We start from the raw sequence: 12,126 nt of genomic DNA on the forward strand, positions 1-12,126 counted from the left end.
ACTACCACCTGGACTACAATTGTTACAGCGCAGTTTTGCTTCGACTCAATGATACAGAAGTGTTTGTCAATCCGTTAGAGCAACATTACCCCAATAAAACCTACTCCAATTTATGGTGAGTACATTTATAGCTAGCTCCCTTTTAGTACCAACCTCATTTTTCTGCCAGCACTGGTCATTCGTTAGTGTATCGATCGCCCGTTTTAATATGCAAATTATTAGAAGCCCAACACGAGTTAGTACCCCCCTAAAAATATGATGACTTGGGAGGGGGCACATTTTACTAGTATTAATAGTCGGGGCACTAATCGGTGAAATTGTGTGAATAATACAAAATAATAGGGCAATATTTGTATGGAATAATTTATATTTCAGTCCTGATGAAAACTATCAGTAAAATATTTCTATAAATTATTACAAAAAAAAATACTTTACCTGGTTTTAATACATGGAAAAGCATGCCGGTACCTTTCCTTAGCTTTAAATAAATTTCGGAGAATATAAAAAAGGCGATTTAAAGCGGAAACATTTACGCATTTCAGAGAGAGTGAACATGTACTGTATTGGGGCGTAACTACACTGGATACGACAAGGAAACGTAGCACAACGAGGGTGTTGGCTTTCAGACACGACGTTTGACCATCCTCAAAGTTACGCGCGCAGCATTCTCGCGCTGCCCTTCACTAAGGCAGCAGCTTTCTCGGCCGCGCCGGGAACGCTGTCCATCGGATAGGTCATGTGGGCCATCGTGTTAAAACCATTGCCGCAAACCGGGTCTCCCATGTTGCAGAACTCAATGGCCTTAGAGCCGTAAGTCGAGCTGGAGCTTTCAATGGTCTGGCCCATGAGCTTAAGCGGATTGCCGAACGTTACCACAGCTTTGATGCGCGGCGCCAGGGTTTCTGGGATGGATTCACCTGTGCCAAGCATGGTCTTGATGCCAAGCGAGATATCGGTGACACTAGCGCCTTGTGAGTACCCTCCAAGGACGAATACCGTGTTCGGACACTCTTGCGCGATAGACACGACGTGGTTGGTCATGTCGGTGGCGCCAGGCCCAGCGCTAGTTTGATCCATGGAAGCGAGGTAGCTGACCGCATATGAGGAAACGCTCATACCGCCGAGGTTCGAGGTGATCCCACTGACCAACGGCTCGCCGCAGATACCAAGTCCTGGCATCTCGCCACTTCCACGGGCGAAGACAACATGCACGTCGGAGCACTGGGCTTGGACAACGTTGGCTGAACTGGAGAGAAGGAGAGAACCAACGATGACGGTGCAGGTCGAAGCAAGCTTCATTGTTGTTGCAGACTTGTTCTTGATACTTGCGAGCTGAGTAGAACGAGCGAAATTGAGGAATGGTCGAGTGACTTATCTGTGTAGGATGCATGCTCTGGTAGACCCGACTCAGGTGCTGCATGTACACTGTAGTACACTGTTCGTACACTGTACATAAACGCGCATATGCTGCCCACAATCGGTCTTATCGGTGCAGTGAGCAGGCGTAAATACACAGAATGCACTTTGCATCTGCCACGAGAGAGAAAAAAAGAGAGAATACACACGGCCATCAGCTCTGATGTTTTTTAGACAGTGGAAATGCATGTCAAGGTTTGCGGTATGGTCTTCGCTAGCCAATTCTTTTGCTTACTCTTGCATGCAGGTTGCCATTGAACCTACTATTATAAATGAGAGCACAATATAATAGATGAGTCAATTGTAGTATTCGCACTGAATATCGATGCATCGTATGTTTTGCTGTTAACACGACACAAACCAAATGGTTTTCGCACGTGGTGCTCACAAAGCTGCATTGTACTACTTGTTCGAGTTCAAGGTGAGGCTTCTACAATTAGGACCTCCCCCCTGTGTGAGGCCGATTCAATTGGAATCGATGACCAGACCCGTTCTATTAATAGTAAGCCTGATTACCAGTTGTTCAGATATAAAGAAACAGGTTTTGGTAAGGTTTGCCCGCAATCACGCGCATTTTGAGGAGATCTCGAGCTTAACCTTCGCTTTCATCAGCACGCACACACCAACTTGAAAAATACGCCCACCAGCTAATGCCGTGCGTTGCTCGGGAAGCTCAGGATGTTGTCGTTTCCTCACTGTAAAAGCGTTTTCTTCTTAGCTGGTATAAGTTGCGACCGTTTTTCCACAAAGCCAACAAATCGCACTATAATAGCGAGGCGCTTGTTCGTTTGTTTTTTTACCCTCTTTAGTGGACGCTAACGTAACGCGAGCGAAGTACATCCATCAACAGCTTTGTCAAACAACTGATTTAAAGTGTGAGTTTCTCTAACTCCAAGACTCACTCATTAAACGTCCTCTGAAAGCGCAAGCCAGTCGTTGATGACAGCTTACATTGCTTCGAAAACTAGAGTCGAAACAGCTCTACCGTGAGTGTTATGGCTACATATTAGGTTGCTTGAATGTCGTTCTTATCCGACTGAGTCAGCTTTCACCCGTAATTTCACAATGCCGTGTTGCACACGGGGAAGCTCTGGATTTTGTTTTAGCGAAAACATCCTACTTTACCGGTCCGCTAAAGAATGACCCGTTCATTTAACTTGCGATAACTTTAAGTCTGTCGAATAAATGTAGACAGAGTGAGTTTCATGGTAAAGCTCTTTATTCGCACTACTCCCAATTTTTTTGGCGAGGCGCAAAAGCGTCAATATCGAACATTTAAATGATCACTTTGTAGAGGCTGAAGTTTTTGTTCGCAGCATCATCAAATATAATCAAAATCAAACTTTAGATATCCTGAAGAAGGAGGTCGAAAAGCAACCTGATTCATAATCGCTTCGAAAACAGCCAATCAGCTTGGCTTACAAATCGGCTATTGATGCATTTTTATCCAATCATATACGTAAGAAACTGGATATGGAACAATCAAACACACGAGTTTTTTTTAAAAACACTCTGTTATTTTTTTTAGGACCGGAGAAGTCATATATACTACTCTAGTATAAGCTTGAACTAGCAGTGAGTAGAATTGCTAAGTGTTACAAGATACTTGTACCTACACATTTTCAGAATTAGAGGTTGGGCCGGTTGCGTAAATGTTCAATTCGGTAGAGTACCGTATCGTCGTAGTCCTAGGCGTCACTTCAATAGCAAGATTTTCACATCGCATGCACAGACAGATGTGAGCAAATCATGATTTTACGAAACGTTGGGAAGGAAATACGTGCAATGTAATTATTCGACATTGCTGTTTAGATCATCGTCAGATTCGATGTCATCGTCCGAATCGACATGGCCGTCGGCAAGGTTGCAATTCTCCAGCTCTTCGACAATACCACTGTCAGTGTATGCAATCTCGATATCCGTCAGATCCGCTACTGTGCGCGTGTCGCTAATGATGCCAATCTTATCACACCCGCTTACAATTGTCTCCTTTGAAAGATCTGTCCAACACGTCGAAACCCACTCAGTGATGTCAGCTCGATTAGGTGGCTTTAATTTGAACGGGTCTTCTGTGTGCAAATCTTGAAGTCGTTTGACTTCGTCATCGGCCCGTTCTTGGGTCAAATCTTTGCGAGCTCGTGCAATCAACGAATGAAGCTCTTCTCGCTTGTGCTGGCGTCGTTCTTCTGCAGCGCGATACTCTACAAGCTGGTTTCGTAAACGGCAAACCCACAATGTGCGTAGCCTAGCTTTAAAAGGCTTATTCCATGATATGTCTGCCGGTTGGCAGACATAAGTGTATCTCGGTGGGACTTTGAGAAGGACAGCGTTAGTCGATGCCGCGTATTCCTCGACTTCATCGGCCCAATGCCCGCTAAAGTCATCCCAGATTAGTAAAATGTTTTCATCCAGATTCGCTCGCTCAGCAAAATGAAATTGTAGAAATCTGACAGACAACTCTGAATTCCACCACGCGCATTTGTTTCCGTAAATTTGGCAGCTAAGTCGTTTTTGTAATGGACTAATTTCGCGATTCCACATTGTTGGACTAAATCCATGGCGCAGAGCGTCATTCTCGACGCGTTTGGTCGTTATTGGTGAAGGTAGGCATTTAAATACTAGAAAAGTATCCAACTTATTACCTTCCCAGTCTGCTAAGAGCATGACAGTAGCTCGAGCCTTCTCCTTATTACCACACCTCACCCATACAGTCTTAGCACCACGCTGGTCTATAGTCTGCTTTGGCAAGTACTCATAATTCACGGCTACAGTGCATGTTCCTCAGCAAATCAAAATAATATTAACATTTAAAAAGATGTACCGTACCCGTTTGATCTGCGTTGTATACTTGTACACACTGCCTGTCGGTTATTGTCTGCAGCACCAATGTCCGGAACGATCTAGCCGCTTCTAGAGCGTCCTCTGGTGTCGTTTGCCCCTGTCTCGTACGTGCACGAAGTGACAGTTTGTGCCGTTTTAGAAAAAGCTTTATTCACGTCGGTGAGGCAGCAAATTTGCTCCCAAGCCCAATGTCACAAGCAGTCTCTTTTGCCTCTAGCTGCAACATGAGACGCGACACAGGTGCGCCATCCTTTCGTATGAAGTTGAGCCAAAGGACGATCGACGCTTCGGCCGCCTTGGAGAGCACAGTTGCATCACCAAGACTACGTAAATTTTGGTGCCTGCCGCGGCCCGACTCACACGCAGCACGGATATCAGCGGATTGTTTGGCCCACTTGTTGATCTGCTTCTTTTTAGCTCGTACTGCAGCATCGGTCAGCTCACCGTAGAAGTGTGCAATCGTTTCATCAAGACTGTGACCTTCTTCATTGTAATTTAGAACATCCCTCTTGTGTGAATACTCCACCGCTGTGCGTTGATACGACTTTCGCTTCTTGCCTTGCCCATTTATACGAGGGCGGCCCATGGCTCTGTTGGCTGGTGCTTTTCTGACAATGAAGCGTTGTTTTATCCTAACTGACTCTAAAATTAGCTGTCACCCCAAATGTAAGTAGCAAAACCACCTGCCAGAAATACCGCTTTCTGATTGGTTTTTGGTAGTCTGACCCTTAAAAGTAAACGACGCTTATGACTACGACGCTACGGTAATACAACATGTGCGGGAAAACCAGTCCTGTAATAGTTTCGCTAAATCAGTACAATCGTCGATCAGCGATCTCGGGGGTTGGACAAGAAGCCGGACGCTTAGCTCGCGTAACATGAAGGGGGGGGGGGTAGAATTTGGCTTGCAAACTGCACACTAAGACCTGTGTATTTGAAATGTCAGATCGTTAGCTCCCAGTTGATGCTGGACGCTTAGCTCGCTTAACATGAATGGAGACGTTAACCAGGCAGTCGCCGGGAGCGGTACCCAGGCCGTCACCAGTGATTGATTTGACGGAAGCGTATCATGACGGGTACTAAATGTGAATTTGAAGAGAAAAACGTTTGCCCGGTTGATGCTGGTCGTTTAGCTCGCGTAACATGAAATTATTGCGCCTTTAATTGCAGACTCAAGCCATTTGCTTTCCTTTTTACTACCGGTATGGATGAATATCATCAATTCTCCGACCCTACTTAATTTTAGTATTGGTATTTATCACCAATCATCCGTTTTTATTTATTAAACAATCAATCGTATGGTCTTGACAAAATGATTTGGCCAATCCAAATGGTAAGGGTTAGGCTGGTCATTGTTGGAGTTGGCTCCGACATATCGAGTCAGAGGAGTTATTAATATCCTTTTACAAACTGTAAATCATTCACATATTTATCCAAAAACGTGAAAGCTCCGACATCTCCGACTCAGTATGAGCCTCAACGATCTTGCGCCCGCCAACACGAAGCGCGCTCGGGAAAACGCAGCACGCTCGTTTTTAGCTTTTCTAAAATACGAAGATGTGACGTGGGAATACTTGGAAGCGTCTATGAGCCGCGATACGGTCGCGCGGGCTCTAGAAGGTGTGGTGGACCAATTTGGCAAGTATCTCGCCTTCAAGGAAGGCTGCAAGGGACAGCTTCTAGCGCGACACTCGGTGATGCAGTACTACCGACAGGCAAAGAACTGGTTGCTCGACCAGTTTCCCCAGCATCGTGTCGCAGTTGAAAATAATCTGCTCAAAAAAGGCCAAGTGCTGGAGCGCTACTGTATGAAACGCGAGGCAAGAACGTTTGTTTGCAAGGCCCAGCATGCACGAAGAAAGCTCTTAAGCAGATGGCCGAATACTTGTATTCAACTGCAACTTGCGCCAGCGACTACCAAGATGCGGCGCTCTTATGCTTACTCTGGTACCTCTTCGGGCGCGCGTCGGACCTGCTTCTCCGTAAAACGAATCTGACGATTGGATTCGGCGATATCTTTTTCGTTCGGCTCATCCGGGTCAAGACTTTAGAGGAGCAAGGCTAATCACTCTTCTTAGACTCCGACTTTACCACGTGTCCATTGCTTGCCGTTGCCCTTGCGCTGATCATGCACTCATCACCAACAGCGGCACCGCTCAACCAGCTTCCAGAACAGCAGGGACATTCCCTACCATCTCAGACGCCAGCTGCACCTCTGATTAACTTGATCGACCATCCTCAAGACAAGGCAAAGTCTGGTGGACAGCCGAAAACGGTCGACGCCTCGCCCGATATCCACAGCTACGTGAATCAATCTCTCGAGCGAGGTATGGGTACGGCAGGTGTGAATGATAGCCTGACTTTGCATTCCTTTCGACGTGGAGGAGCGCAGCTCGCGAGCGGGTCAGGTATGTGCGTCCAATGGATCTTCGATAGAGGCGTGTGAAATATGACGTCGACCAACAAGGAATTCGCGTACGTTTTCAGCACTCCAGCCGAAGATCACAACGTTGCCCGAGTACTGAGTGGCCACGACCCTGCGAAACCGGTACCACTACTAACCTTGGACTTCTTCGACGCTGAGACGCAAGCGAAGGTCCGAGCTGTCGCCTCTGTGCTGCTTGGTGCCTCGACTGGACTGGATGTGAAGGCTTACAACATAAACGCACGCGTCGCTGATACCCTCATAGCATACGTGTTGCGCCACTATCCATCCTTGCAAGGCGTGAAGTCGGACGCCATAGCGGTCCAGCGTATCAAGGCATGTGCAGTCGCGAAAGGGGCATCCGTGAATGAGCCTCTTGCATGGTCGCCTCACCTGTCCAGCAACACAAGCTGGGATGGGAAACCCAACATGTTAACCCCTCCAGTTCCTTCAGAAGATAAGACGACGTACTCAGTATTTCGTCAGCAATCGGCTTTGATTGAGCAGTTAATTTAAGTCAACCAAAAGCTTGACGCCCGACTGTCTACCATGGAGTCTAACATCTTCAACAAGCGCAAACGAGCAGAATCGACAGAATCAGAAGATAACACAAGTGAGGGAGCGGTCAGCAATACGCAGACAGTAAAGCGAAGACGTACCTCTGCAGCTACGAGCTTCAAAGACGCATGATACTCCTGGTTCGCGCAAGAACCTCGAATATGGCGCTCGACAGACGCGGCTACAAAGCACACAAGGTCTACCTTCAAGACGATCGTGACGTTCATGAAGCTGTTCCTCCCCGAAGGTTTGAAGCTGAACGAAAAATCACCAGCGTATCGCGATGAAGTGCTGGCCTTGGGGACACAAGCTGAGGGAAAGCTGCTAGCTTTCCTTCAAGATCACAAGATCACCGCTCGTGGAGCCCAATGGCTTGAAGTCCATGCGCAAGATCTACTAGAGCGGCATTCTCAACGATAATATCCGTAGCTACGACCAACTTCACGCTGCGGGACACATCACCGACCCTGCACCTTGGTATACGAATAAAGGCATAGCGTTAGATTGCATCCAGTAATAACACGCTACTTGCCTTGTCCAGTCGTTTCCTATCGATTTGCTCAACCTTGAAATCATTCTGCAATTTACATCCCACCTTTTGGTCCGAATGCTCATCATGCCAACGATCAAGCCGGCCAAGCACCCTGTTAGCTCCTGGAAAGAGTTCAAGACCCTGTGTATCACAACAGACAAGACGTACAAGCTTCGCCTGGATGATGAGGCGATTCGCCACCTCCGACTTACCTTGAATACGATCGTCGCATCAACAAGCCTTCTTCTCGAAGCCATCCAAGTCGCTTACGAAGCCATGAAGGAGCGGAAGAAGCGACGGGCTGGCCTTGATGATATTCACGAATGTCTTGTCGAGCTTCCTCCATCTGAAGATGACGACGATCATGTAGGCGGGGAGAAGAAGCAACACGTACGCAAGGTGATGACGTGGAAGCACGAGAAGCGACAGACGTACTACATCGTAGACTGGCAGCCGACGTGGGAGCCGAGGGAGCACATCCACAAGTCTGTTGTTCTTGCCTTCGAAAAGGAGCGCCGCCTTCTTGTTCGCAAGCACTTCTTCGAGGACGAGGCTGCGGAGGAAAAACTCACTCAACGACGCAGAAGGTAACGCAGAGTAAGCAGTAAGAGCTAATACTGGGCGTATTACATGCTTAAGAAGCATTGCTTTAAGTTATGCATTGGTAGCACCGTATTGAACACTAAGCTTAACCTCCATGTGGAACAGCTAAGCTAACCTCGTTACAGAGTACACGAAATACACATATGAGTGCTGCGTCAAACACAAAGCTTAACCTCCTTTCAGAACAGCACTGTTAACCTCAACGCAAGCAAGCACACAACGCATAGACATCAGAGGTGGCCAGATATCGCACATACACGAAATATACAAACACACAGATAATCAATTTAGCGGACCGATGATAAAGTAGTAGCGGTTGGCTAGCGGTTGGGCGACTTGTTCCTTACCAGAAAGAAAAAACAAGAATGAAGCTTTGTTTATTTTTGCGGCCCCACAGGCGAACCGTTTAGCGGCAACCTTACTGATAAGGGTTTACCCACGTAGCCAATCGTTGCTAATCGTAATTACTGTAAAAAGTGCCGTTAAAAGGAATGATACGCTTCAATTAGTGGACTCCGATTTCTGACCCGGGGCCTCACTTCGCTTTATGCAGAGTAGAGTGAGCACCCATCCGGGCTTGAAAAATGCATAACCAGTAAATTGTCGTTTTCTTAGGCTACAGGCTGTTTCAGAGCCTAAGTTTGCGGCTACAAACTCGCTACAATATGCTCGGTTAAGTACGAAGAAGGTAACCGGGTTTTCCGAGCCGGACCGAACAGCGAATCCCTGCCATTCGCCGATTTGCCGCCAGGAGCTCAGAGCTCGGCCGGCCCAAGAAGCGCAGCGCTTATTGTGCCTTTCCAAAGTTTTGGCCAGTCTGACCTTTAAAGGCTGGTCCTAAGCAAGGGTGGGTAGGGCTAAAGGTGGGATTTGAGGACGAACTGGAGTTGAATTGCTAAGCCAGGCCACTAAATAAAATGATATTTGACCAATAACCCTTTTGGATTTTGCCGACTATGATCCAATAGTACTTGATCGTGGAGGCCGTACGTAAGGGCTCCGATTTGGTCTATAGGGTACTTTTTAACAAATTAAGGGCTGAATGGCCAATATTTGTTGGCCATTTACCCTTACGTAAGGTATCCACAACAGATTGATTTTAAATCAAATATGGGCTACTCATCAGACATACGCTGGCGAGGCAAGAGCATATGAACATGCTATTGCCTTTTTACAGCGGGCCAGATCAAATCATGTTTGTCGATGTAACGTCAAAGGATGGAAGATATTGTACAATATCATTTTTGTGACTGCTACATCTTACCTTGTTAATTTGTTTTATGTTATTGCTATGGTTTAGGTCCTCCCTGAGAAAACACGCGTGGTCCGGTAAAATATGTCTTTGATTGACATCGTCTTTCTTTTTCATCAAAGGGTTAGGCTAAATTTTGCACCCGATCAGATAGAAGGTCTTCCGTTAGGGCCATCCTCCTACGTAGGACCATAAAACTGAGGGCGTTTTGGCAGCAAGGCACAATACATGAAGAAGCAACCAGGCTGCCAGAGAGATTTTTTTCTATGACGCCCGTTATCGAAGCCCGCCCGTCCATCCCAGTCTGGAACCCACCGCGCTCGTCGTACGCCAACCTCGGGGGCCGCACGGTTCGTGTGGAGGCACCCGACGAACTCACAGGCCGTTGGGACGGCCCTGTCTACGCGACTCTCGACCGCGACCCGTGTCTCTTGGAGACCAACGCGATCCCGTTCTTCGACGACGCGGATGGTGTGAGGCGGCATGCCTGGCAGGCCGTCCTGACGTTCCTTCTTCCGGGACAGCGCCGCTCGGACCTTGACCCTGCACTCCAGGAGCACGTGGACGTCAAGTACTGGACTCTCCACTGGCGCTTCACCCAAGTTGCTTACAACATGACAGCGGAGCGCCTAGAGCGTCCGCTGCTCTTGGTTTTTCGGTTTCTTCGGTTCACCACTTTATTTGTGGCGTCTGACGCCTATCCTGACAAGTGCATCCACCGGACCTCTGAGGTCTTCTTGTGTGGACAAGTACTCGAGTACGGACACGCCTTTTCCATCACGTTGGTGGACACGAACGACATCGTCCTGGACCCTGATTGTGACTACGTATGCACAGTAGCTATTCGTGGTTACACTCAAGTAGCTCGACAAGTTGTCGTCCTTCCCTTGGACGAAGTGTGTCGCCAAGCGATCTCTCGTGAGGAATTCATTCTGGGCTTCTGCCACGGTGCACCTGGCGCCACCGTTCAGAACGGCTTGGCAAGCGTTCACTACGTCGCCTCCGACCCGTCCAGCCGACATTCGCCCGACCTTTAACCGAGTTTTTCCCGCACCAGGTACTCCACTGTGGATCTGGGCTCCCGAGCCATTACGTATGTATCCCCCCGTGGGGCGAAGATCTCTGTTGTGCCTGCGGATTGGGCATGACACCTGGTCGCTCCACGCGAGTACGACGACTCTGCCCCACAGGACATTGCCACTCATAATGCTCACGCCGACGACGGCCTGCCGCTGATCACTACCGCAGACACCAGGCCCACCCCATGCACGACATTCGTCACTCCCCCCTCGATGGGTGCAACACGAACACCAGGTGTCCCCCCGACTCTTGTCGTGTCCCCCGTTCCAAATCTTATCCAGGTCATGATCCAGGAACAGCGGCAAGCCAGCGTAGCCCTTGCTACCCAGATGGCCACAATGGCAGCCACGGTTGTCTCCCTGCAGCAAAATACACGAACCGCTCAGGCCCAGGGCCCACCGGTTCCCTCTCCACCTCAGCGCGAGCGCTCTCGCCCGCGTGCCAGCTCACCTGGTTAGTCTCGTGGACGACGCCGGCGCCGATCCCGCATTCGCTACAGATCCGCCCACTCGGTACAGCATTCGCGATCTCATAGCCCACACCAACGGCCAGGCCGTTCCCGTTCTCGTAGCCCACGGCCACACCGTCGGCCAGGCCGCTCCCGTTCTCGTAGCCCAGGGCCACCATCCCGCCGATCGCGTTCGTGCAGCCCCACTCCTCGGTCTCGGAGACACTATCGTCGACGCCGTAGCCGCTCACGCTCTCGCGGACGCCGCTCTCGTTCCACCGGACGCCGGTCCCGATCTCCCGATCCTCTGGCCCAGGGCCATCTTCCCACTGGAGCACATTTGTTTCGGCCCTCACCGAGTGAGGTGTCGGTCCATCAAGCCGCCCGTGTCGGCCCGCGCTCCCCGATTCCTAGTGCAGGTACGGACGATTTTTACTTCCGTTTTTCTAATGCGTCCTGGCACGACAGAGTCAACACCATCCAGCTTCCGGGGACAATATCGTGTCACCAAAGCGACGACAAAGATGCTATTTCAGTGATTTTCTTCGGCCGCCCGTTCGACCATTTCCTGTCTTCCGAGCCCACAGGAGGATAGCGCCAAGACCGGACCGTGGTCCACGATGATTCACTGTGGAGCGGCGCTGAGCCGGCTCCCCCCATCACGATCCGCCGGGCGGACCAATTGCACCAGGTGCTTCATGTCCTCCAGGAGGCAGCTGCATTATGGCACCCTTTCGGTCTCGCAGCCGCGTTTCGTATCAAACACGGGGACGCGACCCAGCACGTCGCTCTCTCAGCACCCACGCCGATGGTCAATGCCATGTGCAATTAGTACCAGGCTGTGCTTTCCAACTTATTTGACGACATTCTGAATGGCGTCGCTTTAAGCGATCTGAGCAGTCGAACATATCGTGCGCTCCGCCGTGATTCCTCCGAGTACGAGCGTTTCGTCTCACGCGTGGTTAATGATG

The 12,126-nt window shown here is 49.3% G+C and overlaps 1 protein-coding gene across 1 annotated transcript; it reads right to left on the reverse strand.

Moving 5' to 3' along the window:
- Nucleotides 1-651: 651 nt before the first annotated feature.
- On the reverse strand, nucleotides 652-1,299 carry PITG_12361 (cutinase, putative; the record flags this gene model as incomplete). Its single annotated transcript, XM_002900240.1, has 1 exon — nucleotides 652-1,299. The coding sequence occupies one exon, from the start codon at nucleotides 1,297-1,299 to the stop codon at nucleotides 652-654; it is 648 nt and encodes a 215-aa protein (XP_002900286.1).
- Between the last annotated feature and the right edge of the window lie 10,827 nt (nucleotides 1,300-12,126).

This window comes from Phytophthora infestans, genomic scaffold, assembly GCF_000142945.1.
Source record: "Phytophthora infestans T30-4 supercont1.26 genomic scaffold, whole genome shotgun sequence".
NCBI lineage: Eukaryota > Oomycota > Peronosporomycetes > Peronosporales > Peronosporaceae > Phytophthora > Phytophthora infestans.